The sequence below is a fragment of the Sinohyriopsis cumingii genome, chromosome 17 (genome assembly GCF_028554795.1).
Source record: "Sinohyriopsis cumingii isolate HCF-2022 chromosome 17, ASM2855479v2, whole genome shotgun sequence".
NCBI lineage: Eukaryota > Metazoa > Mollusca > Bivalvia > Unionida > Unionidae > Sinohyriopsis > Sinohyriopsis cumingii.
In genome coordinates, this window is record NC_142977.1 from 42,619,999 (window position 1) to 42,644,458 (window position 24,460).

At 38.6% G+C, this 24,460-nt stretch overlaps 1 protein-coding gene across 1 annotated transcript in view; it reads left to right on the forward strand.

Moving 5' to 3' along the window:
• The window catches only part of LOC149778509 (complement factor B-like), a 74,791-nt gene that overhangs the window by 27,830 nt on the left and 22,501 nt on the right, over positions 1-24,460 (forward strand). Inside the window, exon 7 of the mRNA XM_089939392.1 lies at positions 8,448-8,616. Coding sequence (XP_089795518.1) covers positions 8,448-8,616 — 169 coding nt within the window. The remainder of the gene's footprint in view (positions 1-8,447; positions 8,617-24,460) is intronic.

Consider the following 24,460-nt stretch of genomic DNA (forward strand, 5'->3'; position numbering starts at 1 on the left):
CCACATTGGCTGAATCTGAGACTCGAACCCACGCAGACAGAGGTGAGATGGCAGTGATCCGTAACGGACAGCGCGTTAGACCACTCGGCCACTCGGGGCCCCCAACGAAGATGATAAAATGAGAATGATGTGATTAGTACAACGTGGACATGGACAAAGACAGTTAGCATAAAAATTAAACGATAATACTGATAAATAATTACGAAGATAGCGACGATAAAGAGTGTCGTAAATCACGTATTGTTTAATCTCTGCATATTTGGGTCCCCGGGCGGCAGTGTGGTCTAGGTCGTTGACCTATACAGATCACTCACACATCTCACCTCTGCCTGGATCGGTTCGAGTCTGACGCTCAGCCAGTTTGAGAAAGCTTGCCAGTAGCTTTCCGTAGGTACGTGGTTCTTCTTTGGGTTTTCTCAGGATCTTCCTCAACCCAATATACTTACCATCAAGTATAATCTGTAATTTGCTGAAAAATAGCGTTAAACCCACAAAACAAACAAAGAAACCTCTACGTATTCGTGTACATTTTATAATTGACCTTGTGTTCATGACAAAACGTATTGTCACGTGACCACAAACCAGTACATTTTATATTAACCATACAGAAACAAATATTTCAAATACTGATTAAATAAGTATGAAATAAAATTTAACAAACGTTACCGCCATGAGTCCGGATAAAGCTATATTACAAGTTCCTAATCATCCGGACTAATCTGGAGTCCCGGGAAGCTTAATCAGTATTATTTCCTGTCAGACGCAATGATAATTTTTAGGACGTACAGAATCTTAAAAAAATTTCCGACAAATTTTATTCGTCAATGTTGCTATTACTTATTTATGTTTTAATAGTGCTGACATAATTTTGTCCATAAAGTAATACAAGGGAAAAATAAACATTTCTCAGAGATATAACATCTAAAGATAGATTGATTTATCAAATTACTACTATATGATTTATGTTAATTTTCCCATATCAAACTTGTTCTATCTGTAACACGTATGATAATTACTCTTTCTCTTCGATTGAAACAACATTTACATTTACTGAAATCGTATCAAATGACGCGGAAATCTACAAGTTCATAGTTCATAACAGAAATAATTATTAATGCATATGTGTTTTGACAATATTTGTAAACATTGGTTACAATATAGTTTAGAATTAATTTATTTAATGAGATTCCTTATTAGTTTGATATTAATTAGTAATTATAAGAATTGACCATCCGAATCTTACAGGATTCATGACGTCATGGAGTTTGATTACATACCATGCTTGAACATCCTTCGTTTCGCTACTGCCCTTCATGTAGTGTATTTTCAGTGTGTAACTAATTTTCAAGCTTCAGGACTAAAGGAATCCAGGAAAAATATGAAGTTTAAGTCCAGTCTGTACACGGACGTCCGTTATGTATCTATGTACCCCTTGCTCTGATTGGATATATGAAAACACGTTTTCATTTGTGACGCGATACTGATTATCGATAAGTCATACACCGAACTTAAAAAAAAAAAACATGGAAGAGCACCAGGGACGTAATTTGGGGGTGGGGCAGGAGGGGCATTGTGCTCCCCCCCCCCGGAATTTGCATATGCTGTAAAACTGCTGTAGCCTATATACGAAAATTAACAAGCCGGTCAAGTTTTGCCCCCACCCCAAAAAATTGAAATGACGCCCCTGCTATTACTATCTCTCTAATCTGTTATTCAGCCTGAGCCAGCGCGTTGATATTTGCATGGATCAAGTTTTGCGCCCCCCTCCAATCAAGTTTTGCCCCCCCCCCTCCGAAAACATTTGAAATGACGTCCCTGAAGAGCATAGCAGCAGACAAGGACATTGAAGTATTGGTCAACGTTAAATTAATTTTGAAGGAAATAAATTGAATCGCTATATTCAAAATAAAATAAAATCATAAAAAATTCAATCACTATATTAAAAATAAAATAAAATCAGAATAAACTTCACAACAATAAAATACACACTTTGACAGCAATCTGCTTTTAAATTAGAAACTGACTCATCTTTGATAAGAAAAGTATCCAAGGGTAGTAAATCTAGCTGCGTTTAATTTATAAGGAACTCCTAAAACCAAATATGTCAGAAGGGCAATACACTCTTACATATTTTGGGTATTAATTAATGATATATTTTATCCCTTAATTTAGACTTATTCTATCAAAATCAAGTTGATATAGAGAAAAGAACAAGGAAACACTTTCGGTACGTTTGTAGCGTGTTTCAGTTTAGTGGCGCTGCCATTATCTGAGTTGTAAGGCAAGTAATCAAATGTGAAGGGTATGAGAGTAACGGCTGACATGGGCACAATGATCGGCATGGGTGTAATGATTGATGCATAAGAGTGTTTTCAAAGTCATATATACTTTATCCGACAGATTCGTAAAATAAAATCAGTAATATTTCCTCACGAGATAAATACAATCCTTCATTTATGATCACTCCAAATGAAATTTATGAAATTCGTGGAATAATTTAGGTATTTACTCGCCGTGAACAATTGTTTATACAACATTTGTTAATTAATTAAAACCTAGTTTCAAGAGCAGTCATAGTAGAAGCCTACTAAAATCCTACTACAATTATTATTCTGAAATAACAACTCAAACCTAAATAGTGGACTAATCTGGTTACAGCCTACTATGTTGACCAGGCATGCCAGTGTCCCTTTGCTGTAAAAGGCTATCAATCCACCTCAACTCATATTAGTTGAAACGTTCAAGAACTATGTCCATAGTGACGTTAAGACTTACCTCGATGAACATAAGGTCGAAACTTTTGAAAATGCTGCTCGTATTGCTGACAAGTATTCCTTAGCTCATAAAGTTTATTTTGTCACTAACTCTTCCACGTAGAAGTCTTCTGGAAAAGAAAACTATTTTAATCTAATAAGAGCACTTCCAAACCTCGACTGGCCCAGCTTTTAGAAATCAAGTTTCTGACAAGACTGATGTGAAGTCCATATCTCTTCCCACATCTACCTATTGCAAGAAGAAAGGGCACGTTATTTCTGATTGCTACATGTTGAAAATTAAGAAACAGGATACAAACAGACCTATTCCAAATGCTCTTATTTCTAAGAGGACAACGTCACGGTCATGTGTTGAAAGTAACATATTTATTGGGACAAATTAGCCCGATCTGCTTGTACAATGGAGAATTTTGAATCAGTCACGTGGAAGTGTTTTATATCACTCATGGGTGATTCTACCAATCCTATCTCTATTACAAATGATAGGCACACAGAAGATTCTCGGAGTCTTTTATAATCAGGTACTTTGCCTTTTTCTGAGAAATCTTCTTCTCATGAGAGTGTTCTTATTCAGGGAGTAGAGTGCAGATTTGTTTATGTTCCTCTCCATTGTGTATATTTGTTATTAGATTTAGTCTAAGGACCTGTGCCAATCGAACAGTGTGGCCTTTACATATCGAGGGTATTTATTTATTACTAGGCATTGACCTAGCTGGAGATAAGCTTATGGTTAATCCACTTGTAACTGACAAGCTTTGTTGGGATCAGAAAGTAGATCCTATTGAAAACAATCTCTGATTTACACCCAGGTTGTGCAGTTACTAGAGCTATGGCAAATAAAGCTCTTGATTATGATATTGATCCGGAAAGTATCACTTTAGTTGACACATGAATTGTTAGGTTTTTTGATGAGGTCACTTTTACTTCTAGTTTGAATCAATCAAAGGGTATTGATCAGAGTGGTCCTCTTTTAACTACTCATTCTCTTTATGCCAATCAGGATGACAAACGACAATCACTTGTCGTCGAACAGGAAAACACGATCACGTGAGCTCCTGTTTGTTTCAGAGGGTTATTAGCGAAACTGAAGCACACTGAAGTACTTGTTTGTTATTTTGTTAAAAATGGGGTCCGTAGAAGACAATGGAGACCACCAGTGGTACCTGCTGGTGACAAGTGGTCGGTGAACAATGAAATTGTAATTACAAAATCGTACAGACAGGAAATTCTTAGGTTGGCCCATGGAACACTTTTGGCTGGTCATTTCGGGATCATTAAACCTTGCCACAAGATCTTGAATCACTTTTATTGGTCAAAAATTAAATGTGATGTTTTTAAATCTTGCAGATCTTGTCACACTTGTCATTGGTAGGAAAACCCAATCAGAAGGTACTTAAGGCTCATCTGCAACATATTAATGTATTTGACGAACCATTTAACAGAATACTGGTAAATTGTATCGGTCTCTTACCTAAGGCCAGGTCAGGCAATCAATACTTGTTGACCACAATGTGTGCATGTGCAAGATTCCCAGAGGCAATTCCTTTGATGAATATTAAAACTAAAGCAATAGTATAAAGCTTTGATAAAGTTTGTTTTACACAATTTGGTCTTCCCAAATCGGTCCAGTCTGATCAAGGATCAAATTTTATATCTGGAATTTTCCAGCACGTTATGCAAGAATTAGGCATCCAGCAATTCAAGTCTTCGGCTATGACCCTGAAAGCCAAGGGTCTTTAAGAAAGATTTCATCAAACTTTATAAAATATGACTAAGTCATCTTGTTTTGATTCTGGAAACGTTTGGTACAAAGGGTTCATTTGCTTTGGTTGCTGTTAGGGAATCAGTTCAAGAGTCTTTAGGATTCAGTCTATTTGAACTAGGTTTTGGATATACTGTGCGCGGACCATTGAAATTGTTAAAGAAAAGAATCTGCTTTAAAATAAATATACAGAAATTAATCTTCTCGATTATGTTTCCAATTTTAAATACAAGTTGTCAAATACTTGTTTAGTTGCAAGAACTAATCTGAGCTCTAATCAGTCAAAAATGAAATTAACGAATGACAATATTACAAAGGAAAGGAGCTTTCAGCCTGGTGATATAGTCCTTGTTCTCCTGCACATACCACAAACCTCTTCAGGCCAAATCTTACACAGTTGAAAAGAAAGTAATTGATCTAAATTATATCATCCAAATTCCTGGGAAAATAAAACAAAAACAATTTTGTCATATAAATATGTTAAAGGAGTATGTTGATAGAGATAACCAGGTTAATCATTCAATTAATTTAGTTGTACGTGTTCCACACAGTGAGGATTTAAGTGATGGAATGCAATCATACTTTATTGACTTTGTTGTAACCAATCTTCAGAATTCTGAAATTATGAATAATCTGGACCAGAAGCTTTCACATCTGCAGCAACAAGAAAATAATGAACTACAACCGTTGTTGCTTGAATATGAGCACTTGTTTCTAGATGTTCTTAAACAAACAAATAAAATCAACCATGACGTTTGAATTCTAGATTCCACACCGATGAAACAACAGCCATACAGGAATAATCCTCTCAAAGAAGAAGGTTTGAAGAACGAAATTCAGTATTTGCTGGAGAATGAATTCATAGTACCGAGTAAAAGTGACTAGAGTTCACCATGTATACTAGATCCAAAACCAGATAATACTTTCCACATGTGTTCTAACTATAGAAAGGTGAACAGTGTGACTAAAACAGATTCATTTTCATTGCCATGAACCGATGACTGCAAAATCGGAAATGCAAAATATGTCACCAATTTTGTTTTTTGACCTTCTGAAAGGATCTACAAATCCCACTGACAGAAACGTCAAAGGAAATTTCGGCATTCATGACACCAGATGGACCTATCAATATAAAGTAATGCCGTTTGGGATGTAATGTTCACCTTGTACTTTTCAACGTTTAGTGAACTGATTACATCTGGTCTAGATAATTGTGATGCTTACATCGAAGATGTCTTCATCTACAACAGCACCTTGAAAGATCACCTAGAGACAATTCCGAATTCTTTGACAGGCTCAGAGATGCAAATTAGACAACTGATTTATCCGAAAGTTAGTTTTGTCTTGCATATGTTACAATTCAAGGACATATCGTTAGCCATGGTTAAGTTAAACCTATATGTGTTAAGGTCAAGGCTATCTCTGAATTCGTGATGCCAATCAGTAAAATGCAACTGATGCGATTTTTTGGTATGGCTGGGATACTGTCGGAAATTTTGTTTCAATTTTTTCATAGTTGCTGAATCCCTGTCAAATTTGTTGAGCAAGAAAACCAAGTTTCATTGGTCTGTAAAATGTTAGGAGGCTTTTGATAAATTAAAGGCCATACTTAAGAGTGCACCAGTTCTTTCAGCTCCAAATTTCAGTCAATGACTTAAAATATATGTTAATGCAAGTGATGTGCGGTATTGATTCAAGAAGACAAAAATGGTGTAGATCATCCAGTGTGAATTTTTTCCAAGAAATTAAATGAGCACCAGATAAATTATTCCACAATCGAGAAGGAATGGTTGGCTTCGATATTGGCATTGCAACATTATGAAGTCTATATTAGTTCAGCTACTTCTCCGATTATTTTCATAAGTAATTACAGTCCCATGACTTTCATTGACAAGATGGAAAACAAACATCAGAGATCATTAAGGTAGAGTTTGATGTTGCAGGAATATAATATTGACATTAGGCACGTTAAGGGAAATGACATGTTAATAGTATATGCACTTTCACTTTGCATAAATCTTTCTTTTTATTTATGAAGAGAAGTGTTATGTATATTTAATTTACATTGTTAGTTAATTTTTTATTTTGTTTATTCAATATATGCTATTACAATGTAACAATGTATGTTGGACTTTACCTTGTCCAAAATCAAGTTTATTTTCTACTTGACCTGAATTATTGATTTTTTGATTATGTCATAAACTAGTACCCTGCTACAATATTGTCTGTGAGTATGGGTTTAATATCAGGATCATTATTAAAAAAGTAAACATGTTTATTTGGGTCTCTGTTTGGGTTATTTGATATCACCTAAAATTTACCTGGCATACCTGACATTGTCCAGGTTGTATATTAAAGTTTTAGTAACAGACGTTTTAATAATATCTAACATTTTTGTTTTGTAAACATTTGTAAATTTTCTAGAAGGTTATTTTTCATTAGGTAATACTGTATAGGTATATGTAATCTTGTCACTGGAAAGATTATTCATTCCTGCTTTAAGAACTAGCAGAATCAATTTCGTATTATAGTTGTGACCAGAAGTTCATGTTTGCTGAAACTTATTTCTTCAAATTACTTAATTCAGTGATTATTTTCTCTGGAAATACGGAGTGCTTATAATAAATTATATTCTTGGCTAGATAAATTCACTGGGATTCATAGTGAATTCAAATCTGGAATTATATTACTGTGTTTCAACCAAGGGCTGTTGGTACAACAACACGACACAGGCCGCCACGGGCATATAAGCGTTGGTCTGAATTTGGATTTCCACTAAAGTTTATTCAGAAATGTTATTATTAGGAATTGTGTCTGTAATTCTATGATTATTTTTGGGATTTAATTCGCAGTACCGTAATTTTTGTGTTTTCATTTTTACTTTGTATTCTAGAGAAATAAATTATTTGTTGAATTTTGCAAAGCTTGTTGCTTTTCACTCTTTACTGTTACTTAGTATATGTCATCAGGATAATATGTGTAGCGTTATACGGTATGATTTATTGGTATATATCATCAGGATAATATGTGTCATGTTATACGGTATGATTTATTGGTATATGTCATCAGGATAATATGTATCATGTTATACGGTATGATTTATTGGTATATATCATCAAGATAATATGTGTAGCGTTATACGGTATGATTTATTGGTATATGTCATCAGGATAATATGTGTCATGTTATACGGTATGATTTATTGGTATATATCATCAGGCTAGTATAAGCCATATTATACCATATGGTCATATAATAACAACTGAAATTAATTAATACTCACATGCCTGCACTTAAAAATGTGTAGCACAATATGATGTTGAGATATATTAAAAAAGAGGCTTTGGGAAATAAAATATAGTTTTGAACGACAAATAGCCACCCTCACCCTCCATTAAATTTACTAGTTACTGATAATTCCCCATCTGCATACCAAACCCTAAGGATTTGGATTTGGATTTGGTATTCGGAGAAAAGACGGGGGTTTATACGCGTTCTTGCATTTGCAGTGTCACACAACACACTGGTATATTATTGGAGGTGGTCTTTCGATGTACATGTATATTAAATTATAAATATTGAGATTCCCACCGTGTAACTGGTGGGCATGAAAATAGAAAATCAAATATGCAGCTAACTCTGGGTGTCTTTTTACCACTTGGATTTGACCCTAGGGGCATGCTTGTATATTGCGTTTGGGTTGAGCAAGGTAGGGTGACTTGTGTTATACAAACGCTCTGGGTTCATGATGTCAAACGATTTAAGTATAGTATTAAACGCCCTATTTTAAGTGTAAGAGTCACACATTCCTCTTAATTTTGAACAAATAAAAAAAAATCATGCAAAACTATTGCGCACAATCCACGTCTGCAAGATATCCGATTAACCAACATGTTGCTGTAACACTTCAGGCACAGGGAGGGGGCACCAATCTTATGAACGCCCTGTCGAAAGTACGAAGTATGGCAATGAAGCAGAAAGTTCGAAAGGAGACGAACAAGGCAATATTTGTGATAACAGATGGCAAATCAACTGCAGGCGGGGACACCTTAGTAGTGCAAGCGGGAAATATAAAGAACGGTAAGAGATTAATTTGCATGATATTTCTCAGAGGCAATATGTTTATGTGCTTATAATAGAGACAAAGAGAAAAAGAGACTGTATTTACAGGTATCACTTAATTTATATTGTGTTGGATAGTAATATGCCGAGATCCTGTGTTGTTGTTCCATGACAACACTACTTTAAAAGACCAAAGTCCAGCTAGTTTAAAGAGTTTTTTCGAGGTAAGCGTTCTGAATGTCCACTATAGTCTCTTGTTGTCCATTGACTGCCACAAAATGTAAAAGGTGTGAACTTTACAGGTGTAATATATAAGCGTTAAAACTAAAACGAGCGTGGGTTGAAAAATACAAACACGTGTATTGAAAATTTGTGTTCTTTTATTAGTATTTTTTTTTTGCACACATTTAACACGATTAGTTGTCCATGCGGAAGGAACAAGTAATAGTAGGGATTATCCATTTGTTTAAAAACAAACACCCACAAAACATCCATTTCAATCGGTTGGTGAAGTTGTGAGATGGCAGGAGCCAGACGAGTGCTTGGCTCTATGATCAAAGGTTGGTTTCGACCGATGATAAGAGAAAATGCAGCATAGTTATGTCATCAAACGTGTTTAGTAAGAACAAAGACGGAGAACGTCTGTCTCTCATTTTGCATAAACTACGGCAAAAAGCTGAGTTCCCTTTTGTCTACCATGCTGTATCTGTTTGTCCAAGATATAACCTTTACTGCACTTTGGTCAGACCAATGACGTCAGACGACCGTAAGCAAGTCAGAGCAGTGGAAAAAGTGAAACTTGTACATGATTAGAGCACAGTGCAAAACACAGATCAGCACTAGAATCCATTAATGTCACTGTAGCGATCATGCATGCCTTTTATCTGGACTAAATGTTCACCAAACGAATGACTCGTTGAAGCCGAACTGAATTATAAGTGCGAGATTTTCAGCATATCCTTGTGACAGGCTAAAGGTTAAACGAGACAACGTATAAGTAGTGAAGTGGGATACCCTGGCGACAATGGGAATTAGCATTAAAAACACCCCTGGGACGATATAGCGACAATGGGAAATTTAACATTACGAAAACGCCTGGGACACTACAGCGACAAGGGAAACTAACATGGGAATCTATTTTGGGACTATTGAGCGACAAGGGGAAATTAACATGGGAAATATATTTTGGGACTGTTGACAAATGGAACAGGGTCGGGACCCTATTTTAATACGGTCCCGACCTGATGGGTCTATGGAAATGGAACAGGCGAAAATTGAAACAGGGAGGGGTCTCTATTTTAAAAAAAAATAAAATAAAAAGGGGTAGGCAATGAAAGTCAAGGTCTTTTCGAGATATTGGAGTGGCCCTGAAAAGGGCCTTTGTGTTTATGCTAATATACCCTTAACATAAAGGGCATCTGTGACTTCTTCTTAAGCTTCGCCTAACTGTAGGGCCATAGATAGTACTCTCTTGAGGCATCCTTGCCTCTCCTCATTGACGCTTCGTATCCATAGGCTGGTGTCGGTCCTATGGACAACTGTCCACTTGGATCGGACATACATCGGTATGTCCGTCCTGAACATCATCGAAGACACAAGCGTAGAAGATTGAACGTCGGTCCACATGTTGAGGCGCCGAGAACAGGTGAATGAATGCAGTGAACTGCGATTATTTATAGGGAGAGGAAGGATTGAAACGGATTGAGTTCATTGACCAATCCAAACACGCGTTACAAAATTCAGTCAGCCCACGTCCAATCGGAAGAGAACAGTCTGTGACGTCACGTGGTCTATATAGATTCGCTAGCGCCTGTGTGCAGTCAATCCATGCGACAGTTTTTCAACATGACGGAAACTCAGAAAACGATAAATTGGGGTGCACCAGCAGTGGAGACTACCCAAGGGAACCCGGACTTACTTTCAGAAGAGGTGAATTGGGATTTTGTGGATTTTCTTACCTCGCAAGAATTTGTTCCGGAACTTTCGCCACCTTCTCCTTCATTACCGCACGTGGAGAATTTTAGACAGAGACAGAAAGAAGAATTAGAGAAATTTATACAACGACAAAAGGAAGCGGAACAAGCTTTTCTCCTACAGCAACAGCAGCAAGAAGAAGAGGTAAGAAAAAAACAACAAGAAGAAGTAGCAGTAGCAAAGAAACAAGGGTGTGAAAATCAAACGGTCACGGTACTGTTAGACATTTTAGCGGAGTTAAGAAGTCTGAAACAAATGTATCAGACTTCTTTATCACGACCGAAGAGAATACGACCTTCCCGAGCTAAACACTCCAACCCTCTGACTAAGCCTACCGTGCCACCCTTAGTGATATCAACCAAATCATCATCAACAGTACGCAGTCCAGAAGTAGGCCTTGGCCGTGGCAAAGGCTTAAGACAGTTAAAGTTGATTGCTTAAACTCACCCCTACACCAAAAAAGGCCCTTTTCAGGGCCACCCACGTCTCTCGAAAAGAGATAGACTTTCAATTGCCAACATCCATTCAAAATCAAAAATAACCATTTTACCCCTATAGTACATGTGTATGAGTGTGTGAGTTTAGGTTCTTATTTTAAAATCAAAACCCAAAGACACTTACGTTTTATAGACTTTCTATTCTGGTACAAATTTTACGATCCAATTCACAATTCACAACATAACACGTTAAAAGGTTCATACACTTCTTCTGTCTCATTGTTTAGTCTGTTTTTTAAATTTCTTCACCGTCACAGTCTTTTCCCCCTCTTCCTCCTCACTTTCTTCCCTTCTTCTTTTCTTTTCCTGTTTCTTTTTCTTTACCTGGCTGCTTTCTTCTTCCTCTTCTTCTTCCTCTTCTTTTTCCTCTGAAGAATCCCTCTCTTCTTCTGACTCCTCTTGTTTCTTTTTTGGGCAATCTGGAGACCAATGTCCTTTTTCTTGACAATGATAACAGGTATCTTGACTTTTGTCTCTTCTAACACCTTTTTTTTCTTTTTTGACGGTCTGGACACTCTGAAGACCAATGCCCTTTCTTCTGACAGATATAGCAAGTATCTTGACTTTTATCTCGAAAGGAAGGTGAGTAGTCCGACGACTGGTCTGAAGAAAATTTTCTAATGACCCCTCGCAACGCTCTGATGAAATGTTCGATTTGTGTAGTCTCTTCCATCGTTGTGCTCGGTTTGAGAGTGAAATGAATAGCGAAAGGACAAGACACATACCCTTTATATACGCTGGTCTGCTATGACTATAAATTAGTCCATGCTGTTTAAACTTTAGTCATTTGACTTTTTGCTACAAGATGAAACGATCCAATTCATTTGAGAAGAAAGAAGAAGAAAGTAAGAGGCAGAAACGTGATCTATCGCCTCGTACCAGAGCTGAAGTCTTGGTACAACTTCATGCCAGTGATTTTGAAGAGGACATGAGTGAACCAGAATTCAAGCCCAGAGAGTCTTCCTCTAAACAAAGTTCACCACCCTTAGTCAACCCTGAAAAGTACTATCACATTGGAGAGACAGAAAAGCGCTTCTCTAGAAAATTTAGAACCACGGCTTACACCTACACGGTGAAGTTTAAAAATTTCAAGTCCGACGTACCGTTAGAGAAAGCAGAAGGGTTCATCACCGAGATGTGGGATTCTTTGCTCACCACACTCAAGCCACAATGTCAAGCCAAAGAAGACGATCGCTTGAGACTTTCCATACAACACGACGGCTTGAAATCCCCTGTTTGGATCGAGTTTAGTAGCCCTGCAGAATTGACCCCTTCCAAAGTCATGGACAAAATTCAACACGTACAACAATCCAATGACCAGTTTGACATCACCGACGAAAAAGCCACACTGTTTATGACCCACGTCTCTCCTCCTCAAGGGACTGGACGCAAAAAGATGTTATTGGTGAACGACCTTCGTAGCATTAAGCGTAGCCTCGTCCAAATTCACAATTCTCAAGACCAGATGTGTTTAGCCAGGGCTATTGTGGTGGGACGAACCTATACCAACAAGAACGACACGGTAGAATGGAAATGAACTTGGAAAACTATTCAAAAATCGGAGCGAGCCAAACAACGAAGTGAAGTAGAACTCCTGTTACAACAAGCCGGCCTGTCCACAGACACACCCTGTGGCATTCCTGAAATGCAAACATTGCAAGATGTCTTAGCTCCACGCTACACCTTGAAAGTGCACCCTCAAGAAGTGCGTGGACCTCTGTTGTTTCGAGGCCAAGACTTTAAAGATGGAAAATACATTCACCTCTATCATCACGATGACCATTTCGATACCATTACCAGTATTACCGCATTCCTGGGATACGGTTATTACTGTGAGAAATGTGACTATGGTTATAATAATCGAGAGCAACACAAACATCGTGGATCGAAATGCTCAGGATGTTTGGCCTCTCCACCCTGTCTGAGCGAAGGACAATAACGACTGCATTGCTCTACTTGTCTGCGCACGTTTGTCAGTCTAGCCTGTTACCAACAACATTTGAAGACGCAAGGTTCACAGAAGAAATGTGCTTGTCAACTGCTGAGATTGTGCCCTACGTGCGGACAAGGCATACTTACCAATAATGCCAAGGCACACGTATGTTCAGGAAAGAAAAAATGGCACATTTGTCACCACATCGTGGACTTGGAACATGAATGCTACGTGCAAAAATATCAACCCCAACCAGAGAAAGAGGATGGACACAAGAAGAAAGGCAATTTCATCTTTTTCGATTTCGAATGCATGCAAGAGACTGGCATTCACATTGCTAATTTCTGCGTGGCTCATCGAGCGTGCGAGAAGTGCATTCAAGAACATATTTTCAGTCATTGCCCTCACTGCAGCAAGATTCCTGGAGGGAGTGAAAAAATCTTTCGGGGACCGAACTCGCTAGTCGATTTCGCCAGATGGGTCTTAGGCCCAATCGACGAGACGTGGAGCCAAGAGGACATCGAACGTTACGGAGATTGTCATCGTCATGCCACGGTGATGGCTCACAATTTCTCCGGATACGATGGACAGTTTCTTTTGAGATACTATACGGAACATGGCACCGAGCGTCCTAAAGTCACTTTAAACGGAGCCAAAATCATTTTCATGCAAGTGGGACAAGTGCAGTTTAAAGACTCGATGAGTTACTTGACCATGCCTTTGAGTCGAATGCCTAAAACGTTTGGAATGACAGAAATGGCTAAAGGGTACTTTCCATACTTTTTCAATACGGAAGCCAATCAACATGCCGTTCTACCCCATTTGCCTGAGGCTCACTATTACGACCCCGACAACATGAGTACCGAACAACGAGAAGCTTTCTACGCTTGGTACCAGGTCCATGCCTCCGACGCTTTCGACTTTCAGGAAGAAATGTTAAAGTATTGTCGTTCCGACGTTGACGTTTTACGGCGATGCTGTGGAAAATTTCGAGAACTGTTCATGGAACACGGAGGGGTCGATCGTTTGAAAGAAGCTTGCACCATTGCCAAAGCGTGTTCCTTGGTGGATCGGCAACGATTCATGCCTGAAAACACCGTGGCTGTCATCAGTCCTCAAACGACCCAACTATGTCAAACATCAATACTCGGTCAAAGCCCTACGCTGGTTACATTACTTGTGCGACAAGGAAGACAAATGGATTCAGCATGGCCGCAACGGAGGGGGCGAAAAGACCATCGGAACGCATTCGGTCGATGGCTGGGACTTAGAAAACCCCAAGATCGTGTACGAGTTTAACGGTTGCTTGTTTCACGGATGTCCCGTCTGTTACCCTGACCGCGGCACTAAAAATCAGTTTTTACAACGAACCATGGAATACTTGTACCAGGCCACTTGTCAGCGACGCCTAAAGTTAGAACAGGAAGGATACCAAGTGGTGGAAATATGGGAACACGAATACGATCACCGTTTGAAAACCGATCCCGAGTTTAAACGCCTCGTGGAAAGTTACCAGTTCATGGAACCCCTGAACCCGAGGGATAGTTTGTACGGAGGAAAGACCAATGCCACATGCTTGCTGTACCAAGTCGAGGAAGAGAATGGAGAAGAAATCAAATGCTTGGACGTGTGTTCGCTGTATCCCTACGTGTGCAAATATTGTCACTTCCTGCAGGGCACCCACATTTGCTGACGGAACACATCGACCTAAAAAACATTCGACAGTACGAAGGTTTGATCAAGTGCAAAGTTTTGCCTCCCACGAACCTATACCATCCCGTCTTACCTCACCATTGCCAAGGCAAACTGATGTTTCCCTTGTGCCGTACTTGTGCCGAAACGTGTAACCAAGATCAACCTTGTCATCACACCCAGGAAGAACGGGCCTTGACGGGGACGTGGGTCAGCGTAGAATTGTTCAAAGCTATGGACATGGGATGCCAACTGTTAGAAGTGTACGAAATTTGCCACTTTCCCAAGACACAACAATACCACAAGGGGGACCCACGCAGAAAGGCATTTTCGCAGACTACGTGGATGCCGTATGTATGTGAATAGTAGATAATATGAAATGAGAAAAGTAGGGGATGTTTTCCTTCACGTCCGCGCGTTTTAAGTGATGATCTAGATAATATAAGTTTTGTCTTAGGGTGATGTTTTCCTTCACGTCCGCGCTTTTCGTATAAGAACTCATAGTGTTCGTCGTTCGCACCATTCTACAAAGAATGAAAAAGAGGATGGCTTCGAACCAACTTCACAAAATGAAAAAATTTCAAGACGTCATGGACAATTTGGGTATGATGGAGCAAATGTTAGTTAACCTAAACGATATCACTATTCTTATAGTCCCCATCGAGTGAAGATGGAGATCAACAATTTAAGAAAAGTAAAGGAAATTATCAGTGATCTGTTGAAAGAAATAAAGGAGGATGAAGAGGAAAGGATAAGGATGAGAGTATGGAACGAAAAAATTGAAAAGGAAGAAGAAAATGAGAAGAGGAAGAAAGAAGAGGGGGAGAAGAAGAAAGAAGAGAAAAAGAAGAAAAAGGAGGAAGAAAAGAAAGAAAAGAATAGAAAAAGTGTAGGAGAGAAAATAAGAAGCTGGTGGAGAAATAGAAGAAATTAGAAGAAGAAGAAAACCAAAGGCCCTTTTCATGGCCACTCCAATATCTCGAAAAGACCTTGACTTTCATTGCCTACCCCTTTTTATTTTTTTTAAAAAAAAGATAGAGACCCCTCCCTGTTTCAATTTTCGCCTGTTCCATTTCCATAGATCCATTAGGTCGGGACCGTATTAAAATAGGGTCCCGACCCTGTTCCATTTGTCGCTCAACAGTCCCAAAATATATTTCCCATGTTAATTTCCCCTTGTCGCACAACAGTCCCAAAATAGATTCCCATGTTAATTTCCCTTGCCGCTGTAGTGTCCCAGGGGTGTTTTTAATGCTAATTCTCATTGTCGCCAGGGTATCCCACTTCACTACTCGTATATCATCGATATTCTTACATAATAATAAAGAAAAGCTTCGTCATTTATGTACAATATTAAAAGATTCTTTGAAGGCACTGATCTGGTATGTTAGTTAATTATTCATTTTCGACAGCATGTAGGATGTACATGAGTGAATGTCAAATGAGCTAACTGAGAAAGAAATATTGCAATTTAGCATTTGGTATAGCATGCTGTGTGTTGCTTCTGAGGAATAAAATGTTTACCACGTGTTAGGGTGATTCGTAACTGTACGTTGCATTGTTTGGACTTGAGCAGCAGCAAGTTGGGGGAACCGAGAGACAAAAAATGGCGGCCGACCTTATTGAGCCATCTATCGAAGAATACACCAATGGTATCAACTGGGGTTCATGGCAAATAAAACGTGAGCAAATACGTAACTATTCAGAGTCGGCGCACGTTAAAACACCAGATATTTATTACTTTAATGTCAATTTATCAGAACCAAAATCATCACCGTCAGTAAAGATCCAATGACGAGATATAGCACTGTTTATCTGAATGGTCCAGGTAGTTCTGGTAAAACAACACGTGTGATAGAATTATTTAAACACTCTGACATGATTGTATTGACGCCAACTCACCGGCTTGCCAGAGAGATGAGATAACATGGTGTCAGCGCATGTACATATCATAGTTTCTTTAGACAACGAGGTGATACATGGACCCCTTAGAGAATGGGTGAGAAATATATCCCGAGAATAATTATCTGGGCTTAGATTCGTACAGTATCCAAATATGCTTTAGAAATGTTTCTTGATTGGTTATTAACATAATCTACTGCAATTAAAATGTGTGACGATCATGGACAGCCTCCTCAGTTTACAGGTCAATCACAACACGAATGGCTGATCAACTATGTTAGCCACAATGAAGAAGTTTTGTTCGTCCATCGATCACAGATTACAACCTGACAAAATTCAGTGTGAAATACTGCGTACCGTAATTTCAGCGATTCCAATGTCTGATTTCTGGAACCTATGACATCCTAATGATTTAACGGTTGTATCCAGAAAAAACATCCATGATTCACTTCAGCTTAAATTGTTTGAGCCTCACAATGAAACATTTCCTGATCAACTAGTTCCATTATAACGAGCAACAGACACGCAGTCAGAATATACTTGTTGATACTTCAGAAACGGAAACAAAACGAAAATTCGTTCTTAATGATATCGTCGAGGTTCCAGTAGATGCTGTACAACAGGCGTTGTTGTTAAACACATCGTGCTGGACTCTGGGATATGCAATAACAATTCATTCGTCTCTTGGATTAACAATATCAGATACCAATATCTGGATTGTCGATGATCGCACAAAATGGTCAAATTTAGTTTCTCTGGTTGTGTCTAGAGTAACAAAAATATCTCAGTTACGCACGGCTCTTTACGTGCTGAAGTTGCCAATGGCAGCAGCATTGGTTCTGCCACAGCCGTCGTCACAAACAACAGCGTCACCCGGAATTATTAACGCCGTGAAGAAAAAATGATAAGTTATGCGAGAGATGACAAAAATAAAAATAGCGCCAGTTTGATATGGATGTGGAATTTGTCACGACGCTGAAACAACGAAATAATAATCACTGCGCCTGCTGAAACACAATAATAATTTTGGCAATATTTTTCTAATGATGTAAGATAATTTACGGTTAACAGAATTGATAGTAGTCTCAGCCACACACGTAAAAATGTCTCTCTGACATGTCTTGAATGTAACAAAAGCAGAGGATCTTTCTTCCTCAGAGTGTTTATCCCTTGTTAGCGTGTATCCAATCTGGTGGTAACTGTGTTTTCAAGAATTACCTATAATTGTTCACGGACAAACTTACGTTGATGACCTGTTGGATCTAGTCTATAGATTGTTGGCTGCACATTAGATGTTACGACGCTGGAAATTGTATGTGTTGTTACACTCCACACGGGGTCAGTTGCTCTTGCTGAACCAGTATCAAGTTCACCAGGTTCGTAAAAATACCTCACTGTTACTTTACTATCCAACACTGGTTGTTGTAGCTGATCTGGTGATTTTCGTTGTGGTGTGTGTTTTTTTCGAGATTGTATCGACAGGTTTCGTGTTAATTCCACTCGTGACCTCGTTGTTTAACGCGGCCACCACATGAGTTAGTCTCACAACATATTCACGAGATCTGTCCTGAACTTGCAATAATTCTTGGGTATACTGATAGCCAAATAGTCGCTGAGCAAGTGTTTGATTACATTTTTCAACGACTGTCTAATAGGGATGTATCGTGGTGTTTCCAGGTCTGCTTTTAATATTATGTTGTTGCATCATCGTCGTTACTGCACCGAGAAAATATTTGTCATGATCAGCCTGTAACAACTATGGCCATCGCATGACTCCATCCTTGCCAATAAATTCGTTCAAACGCTGCTGAGACTTCATTTGCTGTTTTAGACGATAACATTTCAGGCTCTTTGTATCTACTTGCAACATCTACGTCACTCAACACCTATTTGTATGTGCGCCTTTTATTTACATCATGTGGTACAAACAAGACATCTGCTTGATGAACTTCATTGGGTATGCTGACATCAAACTGTCCATGTTGAATCGTTTTGGGAAGTGGAAGGTAAATTTGCCATATGGCCTGTCTTCACAAACAATCTGCGGTTACAGTTCGTGTGACACATGCTGCATATGCAAGTTGTTTTAATTGCTGCTTTACCTCTCCAATATCCTCTTGGACTATAATAAATAGACTCCATTATATAATTGTTGACGTTTAATTGCCAGCTTTGGGAGCTATGCTCCCAACAATATTTTACCTTTCATCGCCGATATTTTCAACCAATTCGCGAGTAATTCTCATATGTTTATGTGTTTGTCGAATTCAGCGTGTGAGTCTACTTGACATCGGCGATATGTCGTTGTTGTAGACCTGGAGTTTTGTTCACGACATCATCAACATGGCACGCCTGATCAATCGCATTTACAGGAAATTCGCCTGGTTTGGGTTGACTTTCTTTCGTCAATTCTAATATCAAGGCGAGTTGCAGCACAACACTAATTATATCCTGGAAGATGTTGTTCCCCAGGATGCTTAGCCCATGGCGTTCCAGGTGTATTTCTGAGTGCCTTAGCAATATCACCAACATGGATCGAAGAGCGATCCAAGGTCACAAACTTACATTTTTGTGTGCCGCATTTTACATATTTACCTGTAAGTGCTGGCATGTTATTTTGCAACGTAGTTGCTCTCAGAACCTTTGTACCAGTGACTGTCTTGGATCGAACACAATATAAACTCATGATTAGAAATATTATATTGTACAATATGAACGTGACTGACATTTTAGCAACACGTGAGCAAGCACCGGTCAAGCATCATCCAATGTTACCAAATTCCATTCGAGCTATTTTGTCTATCTGGGTCGGGTAAAATTCAGTTGTTGCTCAACCTGACAACGAGGTGGCTCAAATGGGACAAACTTTATTTAGTAGCGCCATCCGTGGGTGATCAACGATGCTGTAATGGTCTTAAGGAATTTAATGAATCTGCAGCAACTGAAGACGATGTTATTGAATGTATAACATACATCCTTGAAGCTCAGTCCGTCGATGATCTTAATGGGAATATCAATAATCTGGTGATTTATGACGATGTCATGTTTGACAAACAAGCAAATCCAGCCAGAATATTTTCACGGGGCAGAGATAAAAACACAGATGTCATTTACATTACTCAGCAGTATACTCAGATTCCCAAGGTAATTAGAGATAACTGTAAGTTTTGGGTTACTTGTAACGGGGTTGATACACATACGCTTAGAAATATTCATACGACATAGTGTCTGGGCGACATGGACATAGGTAAGTTTAAAAACTTTTTCGCACATACTCAGAAAACCCCGCATGGATTCATCATAAATCAGCTTGCACGATCCAGAAAATGATATTGAATTGGTCTTATTGAATTGGTCTTTGTTAAAATGAACCAGGAAAACATTAACGAGATTATCTCTACGATCGAACAATTACAGCAAGATGGTCTCGCGGTTCAACTCAATGTTGAAAAAAATCAATGAAGATTTTGAGATGATGCAGTAGCGACGTGAAGAGGGCCGATATTCACTTGTGGTTGAGTACAGATTTATCAAATTACTCGAACGCGAAACGGAATTGTCATTGGAGGATTTACACGAACAACGATACAGCTAAATTTGTTCCATTGGCAAGTGCCAGTGAGAAAATACAATCAGATTTGTCGCGACAATATGAAACTTGAGCTGCTGTACCACTTCTTTGGATGGTTCTTGATGTCCATTTATTCTCAGAGAAGCTTCACTAACTCTGAGAGTATCAAACACCATTGGGTTTCGTTCCTTAAACACTATAAATATATGTCGTGGCGCTGACGCTCCCTGCTGTGATGCTATCTGCCATGTACAAAACCCAACAACGTTACTCTGGGCACTGTCTGGGGTCATATTCAACCCTGACAGCGTTGACTTGCCGACGTTGCCCATGAAAGAGAGCAGCTGATGCTTTTCTTCGAGTGATGGCGTCATCGTTGGCATCCATAATGAAAGTTTCGTCAGTCTCACTTTACCAGCATCAACTGTTGTCTGTGCGTTTTCGAACTAGTACCACTGTGTGTTTAGCACCGAAAATAACTTTTCTGACATTTCTACACAATCCAAAGATATATGACAGCTGAATTACACAATAAAATTCTTAGCGCCCTTTAACATCGATCTACGCGCTGAGAATCCCAAGTTGAAGTTTTCATTCATCGATGCAACTTCAGTTGCAGCCGCATTCAGTATTACGTTATTGCTCTCAGGGTAATCAGTGGTATCTTTTGGCAAACATCAATGACCGAGCAGCGGACCTTGAATAATCATCTGAAAATTTTGCGAGGCCGAGGATCATCGTGGCAACGTCAACGTTTTCGAAACATGATTCAATTTGTTGTTTTTCCGTCAATGATGTATGTTGCACTGTTAAACAACGCCATAGCACCATCATTAAAAAACCAAGTCAATCTAAAATTCCGTATGCTGTTCTATCTGTTTTTAAAAGTTGACCATCGATCTCAGTGAACGCCTCGGCAGGCAGGAAATATATGTTTGTATATTGCACTTGTAGTTCGATTCGTCCACGTGCATCATAAGAATAATACTGATAATCACGCCCTGAATCATCTTTGCGGACCGGTGCGTCCATGTCAAATGCTGGATCAGATACATGCTTGAATATTTTTATTTATATTCGTTAATGTCTAAAACTACCGTCGAGCCATACCACTTCCCGCTATTAGACTTGCTGATATATTTGTTCTCTCTCGGCGGATGCTTGTGTTTTGTCGGTGATGACACTGCAGCTAATTCTTTCAGCCGTTTATTTGCGGCTTGATTTATATTTTTTGCTGACACTTGGTGGCATAACTTCGTTGCTAGGCAGTTTTACTGGCTACTGTTTTGGTCGTACTAATTGTGCTAGTCTGTCCTTGATCGTGATACTGCCTTCATCATCAATAGTGCAAATACCCTTATGAAGAACAACTTCGATGGCTTTCATACCTAATTGTTTTGCAATTGGGATAGCTTTTGGCGCTATCAATCTAAATAAACCTTTAATACCATCGCCGAGTTCATCTCAGTAGATCATTTTATAAACCAGTAATCGCGAATTTATCACCCTAACGTTTTCATGTCTACGTTGGGCATTGTGTATAATCATGTTATTTTGTTAACGCCGATCTAATTGATCACTCACTGTGGATGTTGTTTGGACAAAGTTTTTCTTGAATCACTGGCGAATCAGCGATCATATTACCACCTTGTTTTCTATGACGTCTATCGCGAGTGGTAATGCCACTTCCGGTTGCTTATTTAGGTAGTTCGTCGTCAGAATCTGGTTGTGGTTCTAAAGAAAGCTGCCGGGTGGATATTTTACTCGGTTTTCTCTCTTTCTTTTTTTTTTCTTCAGATTTAGGTTTTACAACTGATTCTCACTCTTCTTCTAAATTTTCAAGCACACATTCCCTTTCTTCATGTTTTTTCATTCCCAGTTGCACTTGTCTAGTACACACATCTGCTACCCTGTTAAAAAGTTTAAAATTTTCATCATCACTTTTGATCTGACCAAGACCGAACAAAATATATATGTGTATTGACGCCAATCAACACGAGTTACATTTGTAATATATTCAGGAATCATATATTTTTTCTTTCTTCCCACGCGAACACGGCAACGTTACCTATTTGTTCTTTATCCCTGATAGCTTAATACCTTCCTCAGTAAATTTATCGATCATGTCGGTTTAAACTATTAGTAGTGGTGGTTGAACTTCAGGTGTTAGTTGAATAACTTCTGGTTGATCGTCTGTATCGTCAGCCTCGTAAGGAAATAGTTCGATATCATATATGGGTTGACGTAATGGTGATTGAGAAGCAGCTATTTCAGCTGGATGTTCTCGGAGAATCTTTTTTTAGTTCTTTTTGCTATTTGTTTGTTGATTTAGCAGCTTGATCCAACGATGGAAGGATATCTTTATTGGCTTTTGGGACTGGTTTAAATAACTGTTATGTAACCTCTGTAAATTCCACATGAGCATCCTGGAGTTGTTGTAGCTGATGTTTTACATAATCACGGACTGGAAGATACTTCCTTATTGCATCTAGACGCTGTCGAGCTAATTTAGCTGTATGCGATGCCATAGTAAGCTCAGAAGCACTCATTGTTATTATAACAACAACGATTTAATTACATATCACTATGTCAGTAGATATACAAAATTTTACTGTGTTACAGTAACATAACGTAATTTTTCAGCAACAGATAATTGCCTGAATTTCAATTATACTCACAGTTTAGATATTGCCCTGGTCACGTGGAGGACTACGCTAAAAAATACCTATGTGCTATTAATAACACGCAGGGTTTCCCACAACATGGTAACGTGTCTGTGCGCTAAATACATATGAGCTATTAATAACTCGCTTAGATTTTACAAAGTAAAATCGATAGTTGTATACTAGTTAGAGAAATCAGTACCTGTTACATTAAATAAAAATTTTAAAATACTAGAATACTTGATAATAAATTATACGATCTAAATGCGTGTGTACGTTTAATGTCTGTCTATTTAATTTAGTTACATATTTAATTTCCGCTGTATATCTGTAATAATCCGGTGGCAGATTTATTAATGCGTACAGACAAACTTTCGATCGACCAGTGAAAACGACTTCATGAGTTCGAGTAAAAAACCGCGATAGACATATTGTCAGCGTTTGCAACAGATGTTATTATAGTGGGGGTGGGGGTGGCTGGTACCCGCAATGTTATGAAGAAAGACGTAATATCTTTAAATTGGTAATTGTAAACTTATAAAAATAAAACTAACCCAGGTGCAACTTGCCTGGGTCCTCCCGATCCCCAAAAAGGGTGTTAATTCTAAAGCACCCGGGGTTCACTTAGGGTGTGTGTGTGCTTGATTATAAATTAACAAACCAGAAACACTTTTTCGCACTTAGCGATCCAACAATTGCAATAGAAAAAGAAAAATCCTCTGAATCTTTCAAATTTCGCACTAAGCGATCCAACAATTGCAATGGAAAAAAAAAATACAACAATTACCCAAGATTTAACAGATATCCAACGTCATTCAACCTAGTCGCACGCATTTCCTTTTGCAATTTGTTCAGGGCAGATTACAGTATGGTGGCTCTGTGAGTCTCGTGTAAATTAGGTCGTTCGAGAGAATTTGTTTGTCTCTTGTTCATAAAAGCGTCTGATTCCACAATGGAGGTTTATTGATGGGTAAAAAAGAAATTTCTGTCGGTCCCCCCACCCCATTGCTACTTGAGCTGATGAGTTTAAATTCTTCTTTACTTGTATTGTAATTGCTTCCATTTTGAGTAAATAAGCTGCAAAGAGGAAAAATAAGTCTTATTTCTCCCCTCGTAAAAGTTTCCGTTTTTGAGACTTGAGTGCGTAACATAACAGAGACACGATATGCTGAAATCTTTCATTTGTTTTGAAACGATAAGTATGACAACTCATCCAGGCTCAACTGACGCGTGATCTTTTAATCAGTTGCTGGCCATTACTAGGATATAGAACTGAATCGCGTTTAAAATCACGCAATTTTGTGTTTCTTTTTTATTGTAAAAACCAACTCTACTCTAAGTCGATCTTCGGACGGGTTAAGAACTCCCAAGTGTTTCTGTTTAACGACTTTTCATATCACACTATGTCAGCCTACTACGTGAAGGGATGATATGTCAATCAGCTCCCTTTTCTCTCTATGCCTTACCTATTTCCTATTCTCAAACCTTTCACATTGTGTTGTCACTGACTAGCATCTTTACTTTCTTTTTAAATTCGAAGAACCGGCTATTACACGAAATGGGTAATTATGCAGTCGATGTAAATGTGAATACTTACCGCTTCCGGTTTCTCCAGGAACAGTTCTGTTGG